This window comes from Artemia sp. Qi Xiang Cuo, chromosome 9 (assembly GCF_049724085.1).
Source record: "Artemia sp. Qi Xiang Cuo chromosome 9, ASM4972408v1, whole genome shotgun sequence".
NCBI classification, from domain to species: Eukaryota; Metazoa; Arthropoda; class Branchiopoda; order Anostraca; family Artemiidae; genus Artemia; species Artemia sp. Qi Xiang Cuo.
This window is the reverse complement of record NC_142802.1, coordinates 15,868,448-15,893,795: the sequence shown is the minus strand read 5'-3', so window position 1 is coordinate 15,893,795 and position 25,348 is coordinate 15,868,448. Positions and strand designations below refer to the sequence as shown.

The 25,348-nt window shown below is 36.5% G+C and overlaps 1 protein-coding gene across 1 annotated transcript in view; it reads right to left on the bottom strand.

Annotated features, from left to right (window-relative positions):
* Window positions 1-23,298, bottom strand: part of LOC148948361 (tRNA selenocysteine 1-associated protein 1-like) — a 48,701-nt gene extending 25,403 nt beyond the window's left edge. Inside the window, exons 1-3 of the mRNA XM_089093899.1 lie at window positions 23,230-23,298; window positions 11,598-11,795; window positions 8,454-8,607 (exon numbers count right to left, since the gene is read on the bottom strand). Coding sequence (XP_088950025.1) covers window positions 8,454-8,607; window positions 11,598-11,795; window positions 23,230-23,280 — 403 coding nt within the window. The 5' untranslated portion in view covers window positions 23,281-23,298. The remainder of the gene's footprint in view (window positions 1-8,453; window positions 8,608-11,597; window positions 11,796-23,229) is intronic.
* Between the last annotated feature and the right edge of the window lie 2,050 nt (window positions 23,299-25,348).

Here is a 25,348-nt window from a genome sequence, read left to right as displayed (position 1 = left end):
GCCCATCGGTTCCTTTTGATTCTTAAAAGAGTACCTAGAACTTTCCATTTCTAGTCGAATGATCCCCCCTCCGAAGTTTATACGACCACTCCTTCAATGAAAACTTTACATGCCCCCGGGCATGACCTACATTACTTACCCCCCTCCCGTTCTGGGGGCTTGTGTAAGCCCCGGAGTTTTTGTTAAATGATCTTTGGTTAAATGATTTTGAACAAAGGACAATCTCAAAAATTCGATCAGATGAATTTGGGAAAAAGAGGGCGTGGGAGGGGGGATGGGTAGTTGCCGTCCGATCACTTTTTACTCTTAAAAATTGAACTAGAACTTTCAATTTCTAATCATTTGAGCCCCCTCCGAAGTTTGTACGACCAGCTCTTCTATAAATACCTTATATGCCTCCGGGGCACGATGTACAACCCTTCCCCTGGGGCTCTGGGGGGTTGTGTTGACCCCGAAGTCTGTGTTATCTCATCTTTGGAATATTTTGAACAGTGGCATTCTCAAGATCTTGATGGGATGCATTTAAGGGAAAGAGGGCGTGGGGAGGGGGGGTCTAGATGTCCTCCGATCACTTTTGACTCTTAAAAACTAGAACTTTCAATTTACAATCAAATGAGCCACCTCTGAAGTTTATGCAGCCACCCTTTCCATAAGATCCTTAAATATACCGGAGCGAACTTACAAAACCTACCCCCAGACTTTGGGGGGTTGTGTCGACCCCAGAGTTTTGTTATCTGATCTTTGAACTATTTTTAACAAAACGGCTATCTCCAGATTTTTATCGGCTGCCTTTGGGGAAAAAAGGACGTGAGGGCGGGGGGGGGGGGGGGCTAGTTGGCCTTCCGGTTACTTTCGACTTTTAAAAAGGGCACTAGAAGTTCTAATTTCCAATCAAATAAGCCCTCTCTGACGTTTACACGACCACATCTTCCATATGAAGTGCCTCTGGAAAAAAAAAAAAAAAAAAAAACAAAAAAACAATAAAGCCTTATGGCCTTTACTACAGGAAACGCTATAGCGTTGCCTCTGATCGCTTGCTTCCGCTTTTGACGGTCTATTGTTTATACAGGCAAAATTCTCGCAGTATATTCTCTCGTGAATTTAACGATCCTAGAGTCGCATCTTTTGGCAATTTTCGTCTGAGTGTTGTCACACTCGGTTAGTTCGCCTTTAAATCTTTCATTATCAAAGTTTATGGTCCCTGTGAAACATGCGATCTCCTATTTTCATATATTTAAATCGAGTTTTCAACGTATTTTTCAATTTAAAAATTAGAAAGCTAAATTTCAAAATTATAATTCGGTAGATGGATCAGTTGAATCTCAGCTGTCGAATGATATCAGAGTTGTAATCTTCCATTGAAACGTTAAATCTATAGAACTGCAGTAAAATAAAACACACCAATTAATGGGACAAAAAACATAAACATTAATCAATTTACTATTCGCCTGAAAAACAATGTCATATTTCCCATATTTGATAGAGGAAGCGGTAGTTGAAGTACGCAGCCACAAAGGTCATAAATCCCGAAAGAACGCGTGACATTATGGAAGGAAGGTGCGCCATCTTATTCAAAAGAAAATCTTACCCGAGAGATAGTCCCCTTTTTTTGTTCAACAAGTGAAAACGAAAACGAGTTGCTCTTTTCATTTTTAGATATAAATTAAACATTTTCACTAGGATATCAGCAGCACCAACCATATAGGGCCAAACAAAAATAATTTCGTCCCCAAATGGTGTGGGAGGAGATCGTAGTGAAGGATTTTATGGAAGTTGAAACTTCTTGGGGCTTGGGAGGGTGTAAAGAGGGAGGTTTTGAATAGATTGGAATGGAAGAGGAGTGTGTGTAGCTGTGTTAGCCTCAGGCGGCTTGATACTGCAGTGAGTTATTAGTAGTAGTACCAGTTAATACACAGTTTAATATGTACTAGAAAGGCGTTCAAGCAGGGAGGAGGTGGCATCCCTCAGGCCAGCCACCTTTCCTACGGAATATAAAGATCCTTCCAGTTTCCCAAAATTCCTTATATTCTTTACACGGTTTACATGTTTTCGTGGAGCGATATCCCCTCACAAGGCCATTGAGTGCCAATAATAAGCACCAGAAAAATATACCTCTGTGCCCCCTCCCTTACTCGTACCCACGGGGGACAATCAATCATCTTTAGGAGGATAGGAAACCCTTTTCAGTTTTTAATCAACTAAAATGTCCTAACTTCTTTTTAATGGGCCTTGCACCTAAAATATATAAGCTAGAAAAACGAACATGGTAGTAAATAATATATATAATATTATTCTTTCAACTATTGGTTTCTTTTATTTGTTCGACAAAAGACGAGAAACCCACCCTCAATCTACAAAACCCCTAGGATGGTAAATATAACTCGTGCTCACGGAAGTATCACAGCAATATTAAATTATCTACAGACAGTTTTAGGTAACAGTGTAACTGGTTAGTATATCAAACAAGAGGCTATACCGAAAAAATGGTCCTATTCCACTTTCTAGGAGTACGATGAAAGAAAGATCGAGATGGCAAGGACATATTTTATGAATGAGGGATGACAGATTGCCAACGATTGTTGCTTTTGCCGTGCATCTGGGGCCGGGCCTAACAAGAAGTAGGTTGTCTCCGAATGGGGTGGGAAGCAGTCATAAGGAAGAATTTAAAGGAAACTGCAACTTCGTAGGAGGGGTTAAAGAGTGAAACTCTGAATAGATTGGGACAGAGGAGCAACTTGCACAGTTGTGTTGGCCTTAGGTGGTTTTGTGGTGTACTAGTTGTTAGTAGTAATTGGTGTAGTCGTATTAAATATGAAATTATCAAAGCAGTATTGTAAATAAGGGTAATACAAAAAAGTTATGCACAAAAAAAATGTTCAATCATCACGTTTGAAAATGTACAAACCTTCACAATATTTATTACTGCACTAAAGAATCTTTTACTGATTTAATATACAATGAGTTGAGTTTCAATCAGACACAATTATAATTTATTTAGAATTTGCTATAATTGGTGCAAGTGCAAAAAAAATTTTTTTGCTTCTCAATATTTTTGGTTTGACATATTTTTTTTTTAGTTTCTTGTGCCAATGAATAATCTTGCAATAAAGAAGAATGAACCGTATAGTCTTGCAAATTACCCTTTCGCAGTGAATTTACGGTTGATGATACACATTGTACAAATTACGGGTAAAGGTCAACTCTGCCTTTTCTCGCCCACAAAATGAGAAAAATTGTGAAAAAGAAAAACGAGGATATTTCCAGATAGTGAGAAAAGAAAGGATAAATATGAAGATATTGCAGTTGAGATCTCCAATTGAACGCCCACCGTGCCCAAAAGCATATAAAGAGAGAAAAATACACGGACAAAAGTTCTGAAGACAAAACAACAGCGAAACGAACCTCAGAAACAAAACACTAAATTAAAATAGACCCAATCTAAGCAACGGCGAAAGGGCAACTAAATAAAAGCATCAAACATTGAACAGCTGCTCAAACCTGGGAAGTCATTTTGTATTAAGCTTTTCAGAACACCAACTACTTACAAGGTAGGGTATTATCACGAATTTGTTGTGAAATAGCAGTTTATGAACAAACATTATATGAAGGAGTCAGAATTTTTAACTTTCACACTTCTGAGAAAATTGCCAAAAACCGTTTGCTAAGCTGTTCTCAAAGGGAAAATCAGCAGGTTAATATACACCAGGAGGAACGAAATGGAATTGACCATACATTGCCCTGCTAATCATCCCTTTGAAAACGGCTTAGCAAACAGTTTTTGGAAATTATCTCAGAAGTTGGAAAGTGCAGATACGATCTTTATCCGTTATATATACCTTACACGAGACAGATTTGATATCCATGTCAAACTGGAAAATGACATATATATCATTGCCACATGCGCAATTTGCCATTGCTACAGAGCGAAATAGCAAAAATTCAAAATTTAGGAAAAGTAACTGCTGCAACATGGGGAGACCCGCCCACGTTCATCACTTTTTTAGAAAATAATTTTTTGCTGCTATGCTTGTCAACCTACAGTTAACTTTTTCCCAGCAAAATTTACCTACACATTCAGGACATCAAGCAAAATTTTGATATTTTTTTAGCCTATCAGTTATAGCCATAATTCAAACAACAATGACCTTGGTCAGATATGGCGAACCTGTACGACCCCGGTACAGCTTCGCCATCCCCGGGTTCTGGTTCGCCAAGCATTGAAAACCACTTTTAAAAAGATCAGAAGAGCCATTCTGATTTAAGAATATATTTAATACTCATCAGCTATTGGTATAAGAAAATTTAATTCAGGTAACTCATATTAAGTTTGTCTGATCAATTTATATTGTATGTGGAAAGATAGAAACCGAATGTCAGCTTTTCTGATTGCCTTTTAGTCCCTCCGTATGAGACAGGTTGATCAAGTTTAATTTCCACTGATTGTCTCTCTACAAAAGCCTGTTCATCTGTATAAACAAACTTGTTTGGTTCAACCTTTTTGAGAAATTTGACATCAAGAGCACCGACGCAACATAGTATGTTTTCTTACTTCTTTTCCAATCGATTCCGGTGAGAATGAAATCACCGACTGTAATCTCTGCAGATATTTCAGTTTCAGCCTCGACATCGCCAACATTCAGACTCTCGTCACTGCAACAATCAGAATCAACTACAAAATCTTCAGAGCTGCTTTCCTACTCAACTGCTTCGCGAAACAGCTTCCTTTTTGGAAATTTATATTGCTTCGCAACTGCTTTGCTTAGTTTCTTTATTTCTACCACTTTTTGGTTCTTGTTTTTCTTTTCCACCTCTTGCTGAATTCTTTCCTTTACTGGAGTATCTGTTAGGATTTCTGTTTTATTTTTATTTGCAGTTCTTCTTTTCTGCTTCCTGGGAGATCCTTTCGGCAATGGGAAAAAATCTATAATTTCTGAATAGCTATTGTTAACAGAACCAGATATTGTAACAGGCAACTTTTCTGGACTCGGGTCTCTCAGGGGTGGTTCGCTTCCACATGGTGCTTCTGAATATCGGGCAGAGTTAGCTTCTGAGCTGAAAGGGGCCAGTGGCGGTACTTCCGGTCTATCGGAAACGGATGAACTTAGGTGTTCCTGGTCTTGAAAAATTTCTGGGTTGAATCGATGAATTCCTGTGCAGCGGAACCCGCTGATTATGCTTTCTTGAGTAACAGCCTTGAAGTAAGATTAGCCAAGAATTTCTGCAATATTAGCAATGGCTATGGTTTTGCATTTGTTTCTGCTCATAAAAGTTGCGGCTTCTCGATTGTAGTATGCCTTAATCGGAAACATAACGGAACGATCCAGAGGCTGCAGTTTATGAGTCGTATGTGGGGGCATGGTTAAAAGATTAACACCATTCTCCTTAGCCAGCTCAAGCAGATGGCTAGAATATTTGGTAATACGATTGTCCAAAATAAGAAGAACAGGTTTTGATTTTGTTGGTTTTACATGACTAATAAAGTGGTTCAGCCAAATGACAAATAGCTCAGTCGTCCTCCATACTGAAGCTTTTTCATTTCCGAACCCATTGGTCCCAAGTGGAGCTCCCTTTAGTAGGATATCAGGGCATGTTTTTCTGGGAAAAATCATCATTGGAGGAACTGTATTTCCAATAGCGCTAACACAGATACAAAGCGTGATATTATGCCCTCTTTCACCAGACGTTACCTTTCCGACTTGCCTTTGGCTCTTTTCAGCAATGACAGTGCATGGCTTGTGAACAGTCGATAATCCTGTCTCATTGACGTTCCAAATATTTTCTGGGCTAAAGCAGTGACGATCGTATAGAGTCCGAAGATTGTCAAAGAACTGCTGAACTGTAAAGCGGTTGAAGGCAGTAGCCCTTTCCAGACTGGTAGGTTCTGCCTGTCGGACTGTAAGCTCGAGGTGTCGCTACATAAATCCCCGATACTCATCCTCTCCCGCAGCTTGATTTTTCTCACCACAAGTCCATGAATCTGTAATTTTAAGCTGTTTCGACGTGGCGTATTTGTAACAAAGTTGACGTAGCTCAAGTGGTGATAGTCCATAATGCATATGGCATATTATTTGAAGGTATTTGACAAGAGCCCGTTCTTGTTCGTCGGTAAAAATTCTACGAGTGGCGTATCGTGGTGAAAAAAAAGAGAGAGACAAACTTCTAACCTCCAGGCCATTCTTGCTGATTCTTGTAACATAATCTCGTAAGGCTGCACGAGGAATCTGGCATTTTCTCGAAGCTGTTGCCTTTGGAACTTGCTTCTCAATGGCTTCTAGCACAGCTTTACGAAGCAGTTCAGGTTCAGTCATACCTTTTTGTCTTTCTGTAGCAGGCTTTGGCGTTCACATGATGTCTGAAAACAAAAGAAAATAAACTATTAGTAAAATACATAATAGTGCATCAATATACTTGATATAATATTGAAGACGTTTGCAGAAGAAGTTTACTTATCCAGTGTTAAATTTTTCGAAGTTTTCAGCCTTGTTTTTTGCCATGATGTATAACTTACTTATTTTTGGCAATGAAACAACATTGACTACTTCAAACTTTTAGAATATGCTAGTTGGATTGCCTACTTTGTTTTTATCAGAAATATGATGAGTTCTGAACTTGAAAGATCAAATAAAATTTCAAGAGCTCTTTTTTACGTAATAACCTCAAGGTAATACGTTTCGTCTAAATATTCTTTGTCGAATGTTACATCAACATACCAAACTCTTAAATTTCGAATCAATGTCGCAACTTTTGGGTATGCAAATCGACTCAATCCAATTGTTTTTATCCTATTATTATTGCCAGTAACAACTCTTCATTTAGATGGGCTAGTAAAATACAGAATATTACTAGTAAAATACACAATATTTCTGAAAAATACATAACTAGTAAAATACAGAATAGTACAACAACACATAACAAAATACTACAATGAAAACAAAATGAAAGCTCACCAGCCCAGGTTCACCAGCCATGGTTCGCCATACCTTAGCCTGGCGAACTTGAGCAGGAAATTTATGGCGAACGTAGGCAAAGGGTCATGTACACGAAATTTTTATCTAAACTGTAATTCTTGATAGATGGTGCCAAATGCTTTTTAGGAGAGTGGTAGCATAAACTGAGAGATATATTAGGTAACAGACAATTACCAAATCTTTTAAAATAGCTCTTGAATAGCTTTTTTTCTAAGACATAAAATATAGCATTCTGCAGGAAAAAAATATACCAATTGTTAAAAAAATGTACTTACAATTGAAGGCAAATTCTCTGCACTAATAAAGTATCGCTAGTAGATGGCTCTTCCATTGGCAAAGTTTCCTGGGTTTTGAACGCTACGTGTTCGAGTAATTTTGAAATGACGAACCTGGGCCGTGGTGAAGGTGAGCTGGTCTCCCTAACCTTTCAACAAGACAATTTGGTAATTAGTTGCATTGTCCTGTTATTTGTAATTAGCTAATTTTGAAATCATAATTAGGCAATACACTGGCACCAGCAGACATGGGCGTAGGCAGCATTAGGCAGCATATTGTCTAGGGGGGGGGGGCAGTCGGTAGTGTGATGGAGTTTTATCAACTGCGTTTTCCAAACCATCTGCTTTTTCAGCCATATCTAATGTAAATTTGAAGGTCTAGAGGGGCAGCTGCACCCCTGCCGCCCCCCTCCCTACACCCTTGCCAGCAGAGTAATATTTATTTGTTTTCGTAACTTTCTAGAATATTTTCCACCAGTAGCATCTATTAATCTACGAAGTAGATGGAGTTAAATCTTTCAAACTGGAAAGACAAAAAAAACGAAATCTGCATAAGAAAAACACTGGGGCTACTTGACTGATGAAATGAAACTATATTTAAAAAATTTTAACTCAAAAATTGTAATTTAAATTTGAGATTATAAAGTTAAACTTAACTGAATAGCTCCAATATTTAGAACTCAAAGCACAATTTTAAATACAACATTTATACATCTCTGTTTTTTTCATACGAATAATGAGTTTTCTGAATCTGACATACAAGGTGTTCACCTGTAAATGTTGGTAGTACCAGGGCTATAACTGAAAATTTAACAATATACCAAGAATAACTTGGGAACAATCCCAAATTATTGAATAGCAAAAATAATAACATAAATGCTTAACTTACTATATTTGCCAAAATCCGAATCTCACGACTGAAATTCTAAGATCCTGGAAAAACACCGGAGTAGACCCTGACTGACTTAATATGGAATAAAAGTAATGGACAATGACCTCCCGGGGGGGGGCGGGTCAATCTTGGAGAACGAGGCAGCCCCCCCAGATTTTGAAAAGTAAATTTTTCAGGATATTTTCACTAAAAATGCCTTTTTTGGTATTTTCATTGGAAAAAGAAATGACAAATTGGTCCCTCCTTAATATTGAAAAGCACATTTTGAACAAATTGACAACCAACCTCTAACAAACTAACCTACATCAATGAACTCACCTTTAGCTGAGTATATGTGTTGATACCTCGTAGCAAACGTCTTGTAAAGCAAATAATCATCGACTTCTGGCGATAGATCGCCCACCCACAGGGAAAAATCATTATTACTTGTAGGTTTCTGAGCCATGCTGTGATTCAACTTGAAACGAAGGGGCTGCAATAGCGACAACTAATTAATGATGCACGGGATCATGGACTTAGATAAGGCGCATGACCCCCCCCCCCTCCCTAAGATGTCAATATCAACTTTTGAACCTCATATTTTTAAAATCCTCTTTTCAGTTTAATCCAATTGTTTCTGTAAACAGCGTTTATATGTCATTTATGATTAATAAACAAAGGTATCATCACAAATCGGGGACCGAATCATCAGTAAGAAAAAATATGTAAGAGCGAACAGCGTAGCATAGCAAGTTATCTCCACTTCCTCTATGAATAGAAAAAAGAATTTTTAACATAAGCAAATATATTTTTTTTTATATTTGATCTTGAATTTAAATCGATATCTAAAACCCTCGTAATTGAAAATCATATAATTTTTTTTATGCTTGCTATGTCTATTTGAATCACCACTCATGAAAAGTTTTTTTTTCAAATCAAACTCTATTTCAAAATCTGTAGTGGATAGACACTACAAATATCCTTTCATGACTCAAATAAATTTTAGGGTAGAGTATCTTTTATTGGGAGTGGGAGGGTGTTTTTTGGGATTGGGAGGGGAGGAGCTATGGTGGCTGCGCCCGAAGAAATGTGTTGGCATGGCTCTGGGTCTTTGTGTTGATCCAGATAATTCTCTTTTTCTATATGTAAAAAAAACAACAAAAAAACTGGCTGACAAACAGAAGAAACAAGACAAGCTAGCCATTAATTCTAAATCTAGGTTTGTGAATTAAATATTCAAATTATATATCTATAGCTTAGGGTATACACAGGTCTAACCCTAAGAGGGGGGTGGGCATCCAAAAACTTCCCAGGGAAGAATAAAAACACAAAAAGTGCTTCTTTTGGTCACTGTTTTTTTCTTCTTTTCTTTCGGGAGGGAAAGGGACCAGTCTTATAGGGAAGGATGAATGCTCCCTTTTTTCCGGAATGTTCATAGCTACAGGCAAGGGTTGTTAATACCCAAAAGTTGTATACATGCTACAAGACTGCAAAATATCTAGGAAAATATGTTATAAGTTTTAAAAAATTGTTTAAGAATAATTTTAGGGATAAAGCTGCGTGATAAACAACATAATTGACATTCCAAAACAATTCAAAACGTTTAGAGGTTTCTCAGGGGGCAGCTGAACCAGAGGCTCAAAACCACTGTATATAGATAATATAACAGTAAGATCAAGGCTGATGATTTTTTGGCACTTCATTCTCGGCCCGTACAAACAGCTCCTCCAAATTACTCTGACATTAGCAGGTCAGTATATATTTGTCAGTTACTGAAAAATGGTGCAAATTTGTATTATTCGTAATTGCGAAAACAGAAAGAAACTTGGTGAGCCGCCGAAGTGGTTTGCAACTGTCCCATCTCACAGGTATGACTTAACTGATGGGCTTATGTAGGATTTCTAAAAAGGGGGGCCGGGAGCGGATTAAATTTGTGAAAATAAGGAAGTTTCTAGCGCTAACTTCTAATAAATACTGCAACAGGGAAAATAGCCGGAATTTCATAATGGAGAGGGATCAACGAAGTGGCGGGAGTATTTGAAATTTGCCGCAAAATGTTTTACCACAAAAGGACAACCTATCAGTCTTAGTACAAATGATCTATTAGGTTTCACAATTGTCTGCGTTTTCATATAGTTAGTTTGTACTAGAGAGTACAAGAACTTTTTCTTATTGTTTTTTTTTTATTGGTAAGGAAAAATGTTCCCTTTAATTTCCATTTTATTTTCCTTTTAATTTTAATTTCGTTTAATTTTCATTTAATTTTTAATTGTTCATGCTCTTTTTTTTTGCCATATAAATATCATTCGAAATTTGATATACAATCATTGTTTTTCTTCTAATAACTGGTGAAACAGCTGTGATGGTTTGTGATTTTTCTTTTCTTTTTGTTATTTTCACATGGTGATATTCATTTTCCGAGATTGTAGTTTATTTATGACTTGTAGAAGACTAATAACCTGTTTTGGCGGAGAGCCGAGATAAGAGCTAGTTTCGTTGTGTATAAATGTTTTTATATGAAATTCTCAGACCTTTCCTGAACTTTAAAGAATAAACACCTCTGTTTGAAAATCTTTGCCCTCTATGAATTTAGATCGCGATAAGGGTTCCTGATTGAGACCAATTTTAGGACTTGGATTCTAATTCTTGGTTGCTGTGGTAATTGCCACAATAGCCCTATCCAAGAAAATACCAAACGTCTGTTAAGAAGTGTTTTTTGTAAAATTCCTAGTGAGTTTTCAGAAAATTGAAGGACATCACACATTTTGGTGGCAGATCCAAAATTTTACGGTACTTTACGCTAGAAAAGCTCCTGTTATAGAATATTCTTCCAGTTTGTTTACTAGAAAATAAATAAAAATACATTTCTTACTGCTGAGTCTGTATAATCTTAGACCTTTTACGGCACAATTTTTTAAATATTTAAATTAATTTAAAATTAGATTCTTTAAAATTTAGTGTTACAATGTTGAAGCCAAGTTTCGCGTTCAAGAGAAATCTGACTTGTCTACCTGTGAAAAAAACCGAATGTCGCTTATGTTTAGAGTTGTTTAAATGTTCTCCCGAGCACTTGCATCTCGGTCCGAGTTTTTATCTGTCTATTATTTATATACAGCGCTCAAAACATACTGGGATGGAGGGGAGTGTTTGTCACTGTTTCAGCCCCAGACAGATTGGCACTGTGAAGCACCATTCTCACTGAGTCCCATTAAATTTTAAACCACATGCGAAATTTGCCTTGTCCAAGAAAACTTGGCCTGTTGGTGGTAGACAGCAAATCGATAAAAAAAAGGCTGTCAGTAACAGGTACATTAACTTACAGACAAAATATGACAAAAAAAAGATCAAGTAAAAAGAGAGTTAGAAAATAGAAGTGCAATCTGTAATAACAATGTCAAAGCATACAAAATTATATTATAATGTAACAAAGGAGCAAGTAAACATAAAAGGAAAAGAACAACTTGGAGTACTGAAGATACTTACAGGTTGTGTGTATGGCATTATCTTTCCATTTAATTTATGCATTACTTCAAGGGCCATTTTGTCATCAGGAAAATGAACAAAACCATAGCCTGCTGGTTCTCCAGTAAACTTGTTTTTAATCAGTTTTACATGAGTACAACGTTCTCCCATCATTTCAAATGCTCTTACTATAAACTCTTCATTCATATGAGATTCAAGCTGGAAATAAATAACATCACATTAATATTTTAGTATATTTTAATAAAGGACAATATTTACTAAGCTGGCTAGCAAGGTCAACATAGCTTTTCATCTGACATGCGTCATTACTAGACAGATACCATACCAATATTCCCAAGATGCAAAGGCTTAGCCAGGATTTTCGTTCGGGAGGGGGGAGGGTATTTTTTCAGTGGGGGGGGGGGTATAAAAAAACTTTAGAAAACGCATCAGAAATTTGTTTATGTGTATTTTTGTTATGTTTTTACGAGTCGGACAAAAATAATTGGAAGGTAGGAGTCAAATCCAATACCCTCCCCCCTGGGGATACAGCCTTGTCAAGAAGACTCAATACTGAAACCCAATTATTAATGCCAATTTTTAGCAAGAAGTCAAATGAAAAAACGGAAGATCAGCCAAATTTATGCCTAAATTTAAATTCCAACAACATACTGATGTTGTTGTTGCCAGTACATTTCAAACTTTCAACATTATTAACCAAGCGTTTTGTAGTGAACCATTTTTGATCATCAGAAACTATATGGATTTTTATAGCTACCAAATCTTTCTTTTGTTGGAAATTTCCTGATTATTTTTTTGTCTGAAGAGGAGAGGGGATTACATCTTTCTCAATATTACAAAGAAAATTGTTGAGCTAGGTGAAGTAAGCTTTCAGGGATTACCATTGCTAAGTTTTGATCATTGGCTATATGTTAACTACTTTCTCAGGGCTGCAAAAAAAGCAATTTAGAAAATAATCTGACTTTTTCTGACTTTCATGGTTGGAAAATCTGACAAAACTGACTATGTAGAAAAAAAACGGAGTTGATAAGATGCTTTCTATCAAAGAAAAAACTAAGTTGAGTGCTTCAGAAGACTCAATAGTTTCTTGCTTAGCTTCAGAGGGACGTTCAGTCAAACTCCCAAAAACGTTTGCTTACTTCAGCTACTTTCATCATCAGCTTAGTGACGATCACAATTTTTTTTGCGAAATTAAAAACTTGCAAATTTAAAAATAACACAGACAAAAAAGAACCAACTTCAACCAATATTACAAAAAAAGATTGCTAGTAAGGTTTGTGAACATCCCTACTTCTTCTTTAATTTCTTCAGAAACTGCAAAAACATTAACAAAACAGCATCAGTCAGAATGACAAAAAGAAGAAACATATAAAGGTAATTAATTCTGGCAAAGAATGGTGTGAAGGAAAAACAGAAAAGTAATCTTGCACACCTATCAGGACAAAAAAAATACATAGAATTTTGATGTATTTGAAGTAGTTTGCTTCATTTAATAGAGAAAAATCTGACTTTTCTGCAAATTTCTGACTTAGCCAAATTTCTGATTTTTTGTTGAAAATCTGACTTGGTGGCAGCCCTGCTTTCCGGAAAATATCGAAGAAAATAATGCCTGAAAAGTGACTATTTACCCCAGAGGTGGTCACTAGCCTAAATGTTGGGGGAGGGGAAGGAGGAGGGGATTTATAGGATTATTGACTGTCTGGTCATTTTTACTGACTGTCTTGGGCAATATTGCTATTAAAATTACTTTTTTTTTAACCAAAAAGATCTGGGCTGGTCAAATAGTGGTGATTTGCTGCTCTATTTTACCAGTTTAAATTTTTTACCAACTGGCTGAAAACATTGCGGGGGGGGGGGGGGACATGACGACTTTGATCACTCCTAAATTTGAGTATCTTTACTCTAAAACTGAAACTTAATTATACCAAAATGAAAGGATGTCTTATTAAAAATACCAGCATGGAAGCTATTTTAGCTTTTGCATTAAAATATTCTACTCACACCCACAATGCAATTGTGTAAAAAAAAGTGACAATTTAGGCATCAAAAATAATTTTTCAAAACCTACAAGGTAAAGAAAATGCCCTCCCTTCCTACTTGGGACTCCTGCCCCTATAAGGTGTTCAATTCTAGACTTCTTGCTGGTCTTTTCTAAAAAAAAGTTATATATAGCTAATTGAAGGAGTACACAGAAGGGCCACTAAATACACAGTTGGGCTGGGTCTGACACCACACGGCATGAGGCTTGCAAGCCCTTTAGCTACCGTGTCTGGCCTTGTGAAGCAAGTGTAGCGGTATGCCACTAACATAAAGTTATATCAACAAGCACAAGCTCTTCATACAGCATGCAGCACTGATGCCTTGGAACTTTGGGCATCTTAATTTAGCTTATGTGTCTGCATTTTTTGGCACATTCTTTATACCCCCCCCCCCTCCAAACTCAAACCCCTAGTTTTGCCCCTGCTTGTAATAAATACAAATAAAACCAAAACAAAGGAAAACTGACAAGGAAAATACAAATAAGGGCAATCTTATGCTGGGATAAACACATGATCATCAAAGGACAATTTCAAGGGTACTTCCAAGGCCGTACCCAGAGAGGGGGGTGGGGGGGTTGGGGGGTTTGCGCCCCCCCCCCCCGAAATGTTCGTTTGGTAAAAACGTAACAAATATGGATATAAACAAATTTTGTATGCGTTTTTTAAGTTTTTTTTGTGTAAAACTCCCCCCGATTTTTTTTTTAGTAAAACCCCCTCCGAAAAAAAAATTCCGGGTACGGCCTTGGGTACTTCCACCAATAACATGCTTTCAATATCTCTCATTTCTTTTCTGCACTGTGGACGCTGGACTAGCAAGTCTCTACCACAAGGATAGGGAGCTGTTGTTAGTCCAAAGAGGTAATTGTAACAAATATTTCACACACTTTTGTATATCCTTAATATCTGAAGCAGTAAGAAGAAACAAAAATGGTGCAAGGGCAATCAAATGTGATACAACAAATGCATTATACATACTAGCTAGGATATGGTAGTTAAATTTGAACTTCAATGCAACTAGTAAACCATATGCTTTCCTAGAATTCCTGGCTAAAAAATCTTTCACAAGCTGACATGTGCACAAAGATTTCACCCAATGAGCACACCTAGGTGCATCAGTGTGTCTTGTGCTTTAATAAATTCAGCCAGCTGAACATTTATCAGGCAATGTAAGTGGTGATTAAACACCAAAAACTCAGTCTTACTCCCATTAAATCAAAGACCAATACATTTATACTCTCTATCAAGGATTTGAAAATTTTCTCAATTACAAATGCTGTTCTACTGATATAAGGATATTGTCTGCTTAGTTAGCTAGGGACACATCGACACCTTTAAAAACAGATATTGTTAGAACTATCTCTTGCAGCACAGTGACAGCATTATTAAACAGAGGTGGAGAAGTAACAGCACCCTGTCTAATACCTTTTTTTACTGGAATAGAAGCAGTAATTTGCACTGTACAACGTGAAATAGTGACCTTAACTTTGCAATTTAGCTTTTTATACATATTAATTTAAAAAAAAAAATCCGAAAAATAAGTTTTCAAAGAAAAGTAAAGACCATTTTAAACTTAAGCTCAGCAGATACAAATACCTGTTAAAATTCAAACTCAAAATGACCAGAAATTACTATTAAAGAATAAATGACCCCCCCCCCCAAAAAAAAAAACGAAAAGAAATTGAATAAACAATCATAGGAAAAAACATACAACAAGTAATAATATAAATGAATAAATAGATCTTAAAGCGAGCAATGCTTAGATTGAAGATGAATATCAATCTTAAAATGAAAAAAAATGGTTCCCCTTTGAATTGTAAATGAAACTTAAAACGAACAGAAAGTAAATAAACAATCAATGCGAATCAATGTATAATGGACACTAATGTAAATTAATAAATAAATCTTAAAACAAAGGAAAGTTAAATTAAATATGCAAATCAAGCTTGAAACGAATAAAAATCACTACAAACAAGAGTTTGGGTTTTGCCTCCTTCTCTCACTGTAAAAGTCTAAGAGCTACTGCGGCATTGGCGCTTTACTGAAAAACAGTATTATTGCAAATATTTTCTTTTGTACTTAATATTTAAAATGAACATTAAAATTATAGTAAAATTTTGAACTGACGAGCTTTCAGCAACTAATCATTATACATAAAATATTCAGTTTAATTTATTATTTCTCTCTTAAATTCTTCAAGACAAATATAGTTTCACTACAAACAAGAACAAGAGTTTGGATACTGCCCCCTTCCTTAACTGTAAACAAAGACCAAAAGCCTACTGTGTCATTGGTGCTTCACAGAAAACAAATTCTATTACAAATATTTTCTTTTTCAGTTCTTACAGCATTGAAAATAAAAGTTAAACTAGAGTGAAATAAATTATTGAACTGATGTATCTTTCAACAACTAATATCATTATATATCAAATATTCAATTTGATGTTGTTTAAACTTTCCAAGACTGTTCAAGACGCATAAAGTTTTCAGTAAAGCGCCAATGACGCAGTAGGTTCTAGACTTTTACAGTGAGAGAAGGAGGTGATACCCAAACTCTTGTTTGTAGTGATTTTTGTTTGTTTCAAGCTTGATTTGCATATTCAATTTGGGCGCCCCATATGGGCGCCCATGGGCACCAGGACAACAATTACAACGTACACCCCTGGGCCCTGGAGGGTTGTGTTTACACCGGAGTTCTTGTTATCTAATTTTCGAACAATTTTTAAAAAACTGGGTTTGGGGAAAAAGGGCATAAGGGGGGGGGGCTAGTTGTATTTAAATCTCTTGACTCTTAAAAAGTGAACTAGAACTTTCAATTTCCAAATAAATGAACCCTCTATAAAGTTTATATGAGCATCCCTTTCATAAGAACCATACATACCCTTAGGGCATAACTTAGAATGCCTTCTCCTGGGCCTTGGGGGTTGCATTGACACCAGAGTTTTTCTTATCCAACTTTTGAACTATTTTTTTAAACAAAATGTCTATATCAAAATTTTCATCAAATGGGTTTGGAAAAAGAAGAAGTGGGGGGGGGGGGGGCTAGTTGCCCTCACATCTCTTTTGACTTTCAAAAATTGAACTCGAACTTTTAATTTCCAATCAAATGAGCCTTCTGAAGTTTATACGAGTATCCCTTTCATAAGAAACACATATGCCCCAGGGCATAATTTACAATGTCTGGCCCTGGGGGGTTGTATGGACACCTGAGTTTTTGTTATCTGACTTCAGAACAATTTTTAACGTAATGGCTATCTCAAAATTTTTATTGGATGCATTCGGGAAAAAAGGGCGTGGGGGGGGGGCTAGTTGCCCTCTAATCTGTTTTGACTCTCAAAATCTTGAACTAGAACTTTCAATTTCCAATCAAATTTAGCCCTCTCTGAAGTTTTTACGAGCATCCCTTACATAAGAGACATACATTCCCCCAGGGCATAACTTACAATACCTGCCTTCAAACCCTGGGGGGATGTGTCAACCCTGGAGTTTTTGTTATATGGTCTTTGAACTATTTTTAAAAAAATGGCCATCTCAAAGTTCTTATCAGATGGGTTTGAGAAAAAAGGCTGTGGAGAGGGTGGGCTAGGTGCCCTCCAATCTATTTTGACTCTTAAAAAGTGAGCTAGAACTTTCAATTTCCAATCAAATGAGCCCTCTTTGAAGATTATACAAGCATCCCTTCCATAAGAACCATATATGCCCCCAGGGCATAACTTGCAACGCCTGCCCCCAGGTCCTGTGGGGTTGTGTCGACACCAAAGTTGTCATTATATGATTTTAGTACTCTTTTTAATAAATGGCTATCTCAAAATTTTTATCGGATGCATTTGGAAAAAAAGGCGTGCGGGGGGGGGAGGCTGGTTCCCTTCAATATCTTTTGACGCTTAAAAATTGAACTAGAACTTTCAATTTCCAATCAAATGATCCCTCTTTGAAGTTTATACAAGCATCCTTTCCATAAGAACCATATATGCCCCCAGGGCATAACTTACAACGCCTGCCCCCGGGTCCTGGGGGTTGAGTTGACACCAAAGTTTTCGTTATATAATCTTTGAACTAATTTTAAAAAAATGGCTATCTCAAAATTTTTATCGGATGCATTTGGAAAAAAAGGCTCGGGGGCTGGTTACCCTCCTATCTCTTTTGATGCTTAAAAAGTGAACTAGAACTTTCGATTTCCACTCAAATGAGCCCTCTCTGAAGTTTATACAAGTATTCCTTTCATAAGAACCATATATACCTCCAGGGCATAACTTATAACCCTTGCCCAAAGACCTTGGGGGGGGGGGGGGAGTGTCAGGCTCAAAGATATAATTTTCAGAACTTTCAACTAAATTGAACAAAATCACTATCTCATAATTTTGATTGAATGTGTTTGGGGAAATGGTGGGCATGGAAGGGGTGTTAGTTGCCTTCCAATCACTTTTGACTATTAAAAAGGGCACTAGCCATATAAATTTCCAATCAAATGAGCCCTTTTTGAAGTTTCTATGACAACACTTTCTATAAAAACCTTATATGCCCTGAGGGCATAACTTACAACCCTTGCCTTGAGGCTGTGTGTGTGGGGGGGGGGTTGTTATCCTCAAAGACCAAATTTCCAGAATTTCCAACCACATTGAACAAAATGGCTATCTCAAAATTTTGATTGGATGCATTTGGGGAAAAGGTGGGTGTGAGAGGGGGGTTCTAGAAAAAGCTTATATGCCCCCTGGGCATAACTTACAATTTACCCTTGCCCTGAGGGCTGTGAGAGAGTGTCCTCCTCAAAAACATAATTTCTATCTGGAAATCAACCAGATAAAACAAAATGGCTATCTCAAAATTTTGATTGGATGTGTTTAGGGAAATGGTGGGCCTGGAAGGGGTGTTTGTTGCCTTCCTATCACTTTTGACCCTTAAAATTAATAACTAAAAAACCTTGCATAAAACTGGTGACACCATAATGTGCCTTAAAGAAAAACACTGGTCTAAGGGCTTTTTTCTTTTTAATACCACTGTTACCAATCCAATAATGAACAAATTAGGAACTATACCACAACAAAATATTATCTGAAAGAGCAAAGTCAGATGCTCAATCAAGAGAGGAGACCCACACCTTAGATGCTTTGCACAGAGGTCATCTACACCATGATAAGTCTTTCTTTTTTGTAGATTAGAAATGTACTCAGTAACTGCAGATTGAGCAATAATGAAACCCATCTCATCATTTGATTGGCCCAAGCAATCATAAAGCTTCCTTTCATATTGATTTGACAGTGTGGATGAGGCTCAGAAAACTCACTTTTAGAATAAGCATAACACTGGTCACTGGTAATTTTGGCAGCATTACAGGCTTTTAATTTATCTCTTGTGAGCACTTTCCATACAAAATTAGGAACACTTATGACTTTACTTGTTAATTCAGCTACTGATTTAGCATGGTGCTGTCTAAGCATTTTTGGAAAATGCTGCTTTGTTTATGGGCTAATTTCATTTACCAGACCTTGACAAAGCATACTACACTCCTTCCAAATATGAAACTAAAATTTTGGTTTACCATAAGAATCAATGAGGTCAAAATTACTTGACCAGCCATACTTGTTTGTTCCAAGTTGTAGTCTGCAAATGGAACACTGGTATGCTCAGCAGCACATAGAATGAGTATGATCTCTGCATAGTATATATTCAGCAAGCAAGGTTAGCTTCTCTGCAAAGGTTAGTGTTTTTTTTTTTTTGGGGGGGGGGGTAGATGGAACAGGACTTTGATTTTTCCCCAAATAGAATCACATACAGTCTAGAACATAAATATATCAACACAAGCCTAGTCAGTGGTTTCATGCCATTTACTATCATTATCTGGACTTGGATCACTTAACAAAGCAATTTGAACAGGGAATATATTACTGATAGGCATATGGAAAGTGAGGATAACTGAGAAACCAGAGTCTGGTTTCATATTCAGGGAAAATATGAAAAAGTCCAAAAAGAGGTACTACCAGAGGTATGTATATATGTGAAACCTCTGACATTCTTGACCACCACAAGCTGAGGGCACATGCTACTTTGAATATTTGCATGACTGCTATTGCTGTCAAAAAGGTTACAGTTCATGTCACCAACAAGGATCACTGCTAGGTTTTGCACTACACACTCTGAAAAAAGGGAACTGACTAGGCAGCACACTTGATCAAATTGTCTTATTGATGTAGCATTATAGTAGTTGGTGGGTAAATACACTGAAACCACGACAAAATTCTGAATTTTAACTGCCATAAAATAGTCACAGTCTCAAAAGTGTTTGGGCTTGAGGACACTTTTGGCAAAAATAGCAGTACATCTACTCAGCCAACCAGCCCCAGAGTGTCTAGTGGCATGACTTATTACAACAGTAGAAGCAACTATGCTCAACAAACTTAGATTGAAGGCAGTAAGAAGGTGCTCCTGTAGGCAGAAAACATCATTCATATCATATAGGGTCTGGATTATGGGTAATTCTGCTGAGATGTCTCTATTAATGTCCTATAATGCAATTTTTAAACTAGTGATCATTTTGGGGGATTTGGAAGTTTCTGTGCAACAGGGCATTTGTAGCTTTAACATGGGTACTCAAACATGGGTGGACATAATGTATCATTAGATAAAAAAAATACAACAAATAAGTATATTATTTAGGGTTATAGCTTACTGTGGACAATAAGGAAGGTGGCATTATCAAAAAAGCAATGACTATATACTGCATTTCTTTTATAAATAAATCCAAAGGATCAGATGGAATATGTTCAAGGCTTGTCAAGGAATGCTGAATTATTCTCAGTTCTCCCTCATGTAGACTCTTCTAGAAGTCCCTACAAAATGGAGAACTACCATTGGATTGGAAAACATCCTATAAAACACTAACCCACAAAAAAAGGCCCAAAAGATCATGCAGAAAATTACTGTCCTATCAGCATCACTTCTGCAGTTGTAAAGGTGCTTGAGAGATTTGTCAACAGAGCTCTAATTCAGCACTTGGAAATTAACAGCATCCTCACTTCCATTCAACATGGCTTTAGATCTTTAAGATTGGTTGCTACTATTCTAATACACATATATGAGTATGTTATATCATTGCTGGGTAATGTTTTACCTGTCAACATGTTTTTCCTGGACCTCTCAGGACCAAAATAAAAGCAGCAGCTGTTGATGATGTTATTGTCCAGTGGATACAGAGTTTCCTTTCAGAAAGAATGCAAGTTGCAAGAGTTCACAACTCTCAAGGTGTCCCTCATTTCTCCTTGTCTACAACTGTTTTAAGCAGTGATCCCCAGAGGACCATTCTTGAGTCAAGTCTCTCCAACTTATATATAAATGATGCACCCAATCTTTTCTCAAACCTCCTCACTCTTTATGCTGATGATTTAAAACTAGTTGGTAAAGCAGCCACAACATATGACTGGCAATCTATCCAAAAGGATCTTGATATTCTTGGGACTTGGGGCTGAAACATGACTCCTCTCTTTCAATGCTGACAAATGCCACATAATCCACTTTGGCAATCATTATGCACATCAGCAGTACCATCTCCAAGGTAGCCCCATTTTAGCAGTCTCTGAAGAATGAGATCTTGGAGTCATTGTTGACTGTCAACTAAAATGCAGCACACATGCAAATCTGTATCATTGTCTGCCCTCTAATCTCTCAGAAAGATCAAAAGAACTACCTCTAGTAGACACCCAAGTGTGTTTATGAAGCTCTACAAGGCACTAGTTTGCCTGTGCCTAGAGATTGGAATGACCCTGGCATCACCCTATTTCAAGAAGGACAAAGAAATTCTAGAAACAGTTCAACAAAGAGCAACCAAAATGGTCAAAGGCCTCAAACAAAAGCCATACAAGGAGTGTCTACATCACTTGAAGCTTCCTACTCTTGCATGCTGGAGGAAACATGGTGACATGAAAATTACCCACAAAATTATTTCCAAAAATGTTCTCTCTAGTCTCCTTACCCCCCCCCAGAATTTTTTGTGACTAGAGGACACTCCAAAACAAAAAATCTTCAAGAAATGCTCCTTAGTCCAAGAAAGAAGCCATTCTTTCAGACAACAAGTAACAAACTTGTGGAATCAACTCTCTGAAGATACAGTGGCTGCTGATTCATCAGTTGCATTCAAGCAAAGTCTTGACAAAAAATGGCTACTGCAAGAGTTCCTGCACAACTGGGAAGCTGATAAGTCCTCAACCCAAATGTAGAAAACAACCTACAGAAGTCATAATGGAACATTACAATGATGAAAATCCTTAGATTTACTCCAAGCTGTAATTTAAGGTAATTTAGGGCAAATTAGCATATTTACTTCAGAAGTGGTGAGCCACTCTAACTTTACAGTAAAAGTATATGTTAATAGAATATTCAGATAACCAAGGAACAAACTTACCTCTAAAGGCAAATCAGAATTTCATCCTAAATCCAAATATGACATTTGTTTTTTATTGCAAATTTAATTTCAAGTCCTTTATGGACCTTCAAAGATGATACAATTTCTCTTATTTTAGATACAGCTCATACACCTGTGTTAGCATAAATCTTGTCAAAACTGGTTAACCCATAATTTGAATTGACAGCAAAGAAATTGAGAATCAATAAATGCAGGGGAAATATATAATAGGGCAATTTTTTCACTCATCAACATGCTAAGATCTTATATCTTTTATCAGAAAATGCTTAAAAGTGAAATCTTTGAACAAAGATCTTACATCTTTGGTTGTTTTGTCTAAATGTCTTTCATCATTCTGTTCTGATCAGCGGTCTGAGAACAATGATGAGTAGATCATCAAAGTTCTCTCATCATTGTTCTATATGGAAGAACAGTGGTGGTCTTTGTACTTTTTGCTAACATCAGTGAGCTGTAAGATCTTAGAACAAAGATGAGTTAAAAAACAATAATCTGCAGAAAGATGTAAAATCTTAGTGTTAAAAAAAGGCCTAATATAGGCCTAGGCTCTATATTTGGGTAAGGTTAGAAAGGTTGCTTTAAAATTAAATTTGTGACAGAAACAAATGTCAAATCTGAATTTAAGGTGAAATTCTGTTTGTAGAGGTAAGTTTGTGACCATAAGTATATAATCCATATCTAAAATAAGAGAAAAATGCATCTTTGCATTTTTAACATCTTTGAGGGTCTGTAAATGGCTTAAAATTAAATTTGCAATGGGAATGAATGTCATATTTTGGATTCATGATGAAACTCTGATTATAAAAGTATGTTTGTTTCTTGGCAACCTGAATATTTGGTTAATGTAGACCTTAACAAACTTTACTGCAGCCTAATCATTTAGCCTACCAAAGGCTAATCTATAAGAGCATTATTAAATTATCCTAGTATAGTTCAAGTCTTCTCAAAGTCACCAATAGGCCTAATTTGTGGCCATAATATTCAGAATACATCCGGAGTTCTCTTTATATAAATAAGGCTACTGGGCTGATTGTAAGCATAGCCTAGAAGTAAATTTTCTGAAGGGCTGGTTAAACATTAGCCTAAATCCTCTGCACTGGCGCCCAATTAGCCATAAATTTTTATGAACTGCATGAATAAGAACGATAAAAGAATTTTTTTAGTATTATGACATAAATTTTACCCCGCCAATCCACAAACTGCCAGCTTTATCAGGAGGAAGACTGAAAGCCATTTTTGCATCAAAGTCGGTGTTTTCTTTTTTTAAATGCAGACTAAACTAGATACTGCGAGATTGTCAAATATAGGAATTTGGAGAATATGTTTCACAAATCTTGTGAAACAATTTTCGCGGCAAAAATATTTCTGTTGGCTAACAATTATGTTTCCGCCGTCCTAACAAATACATGCTAGTAAACAATTGGATGGCGGAAAAAACCCCTTATACGATGCATTTATTCATAGAGCGTCCAAGTAAGCTCAACAAAATATTACTAGACAGCTTGGGCGGATTGTTTAGATTTGAATGCGTTCGGACCCGGAACTACGGTAGGTGACAATAGTTGAAGTCAATCATAGTTTGGCATAGTATGGCATAATTTGAACGTCATTAAGTTTGCTTCTTTGTCATTTAGGCAATTGTCAAACTGTCAGCCAAAATTTTCGGTGGTACTTGTATGTTAAAAACCCTCATATCTATAAACGAAATACACTGACTCTACTCAGCCAAAGGAGCTATTCGGCTAAATTTCAAGGACAAAGGAACAAGACAACTGTAACAACCAAAGATAAAACTCTTGGAATTAACTGAAGTTAAAAAAAAGTTCAAGGCCCAAAAGCTTACTTATATTATGGTGGTTTCATATTATTGTTCTATACAGTAAGATAATTAAGGTAAGTATATTAAATGGTCAAGATCAACCATTGTAAATAATCCACCAATTTGAAGCATGTAGACGTTCTTATGGAACTGTTAATTCAACCAGAACTCTTCTTTTACTTCCTATCTCATTTTGTAATTGTCATAGGCCATTGCAATTTTTTTTTAAATAAAAGAATTTTTACTTTAGGGCCGTTACTGTAACAGATAATGTATTGTTCTATAATAATGATTCTTTATGTTTAAGACTCAGAACTTCAAGTACGCGTACTACATAATGACAAACATAAACTCAAAAAACGCGACACAAGCCGCAATAATTCAAAAATCTGTAGAATCAAGAGTCTTTAATCAGACATTTTAATCTCTTGCATCAATGTGTAGTTGCGTTTGCTTCCATCCGTGTCTATGTTTTCATGATACCTATGATTCCACTAAATAACACCCAGTATTCACAATATCATCCCTTTCAAACAGTGTTTGTCACAGTGGTGAAGCAGCTTTTGTTCTTCGTTTGCAGCAGAACGCAGAACAATCTAAAGACTCGGTTCATCTGAAAAAAAAAACAGGAAGAAAAACAACAAACAATAACTTCTTGCAAATATCTTACACCATTAAATTAGACCCAATTTTGAGGCCTTAATTAGGACAAAATTTGAACAATGAAAGCCGCAATGTATTTAAAAGGAAGTATATGCTACTTTCTATCTCCATTCTAGCAGGCAAGGGTTTGTTAATGGAGAGGGGTGGATCCCGAACAATTTGATATTCGGCAAAGGTTGGACCAAAAGTACAAAATGTTGTTGAATCCGAGAAAAAACGGAGTGGCGACAACAGGATCTCAGAGAGTCAAAGACTTGAATCCGATTTTGATACCAATTTCAAGATCCAGTAGAGAAGGTTCAATATTAAGCACTACTATTTATAAATCCTGCGAAGGAAGGAAGTCACGTTGTGATATTTTTAGTTATTAAATATAGTTAAAGCCGAATCAAAATGTAAAATAGTTAAGAAAATTTGAAAAAAAAATGAGGATTTGGATGAATTTCTTACAAGATTTTAATCATATTTTTCCCTTCTTTCTAAAATCCAAGTAAGTTTTCTCGAACGGATATGGTCAAATGCGGAATTCATAGACTTTGCATTTTCGTAGTTAGGCCAAATTGGCCAAATTTCTGACTTAAAATAAGTTATTCGGTTGTCGAATTTATTGACTTTGCGTTGGTTTTACCTGTTTTATTTTTTTTTTTTGCCAAAGCTGAACAGTGAGCAATAAAACAAAATAAGTAAAATATGGCCTTGGTTGCAAAAATTTAAAAAGATACTTTCAAATCACATGGACTTTAAAATATCCTTAACTTAAAATCATTTACCTAAGCTAAAGTTTTCATCTGTATTTGGGAACATAAATAACGATTGAAGG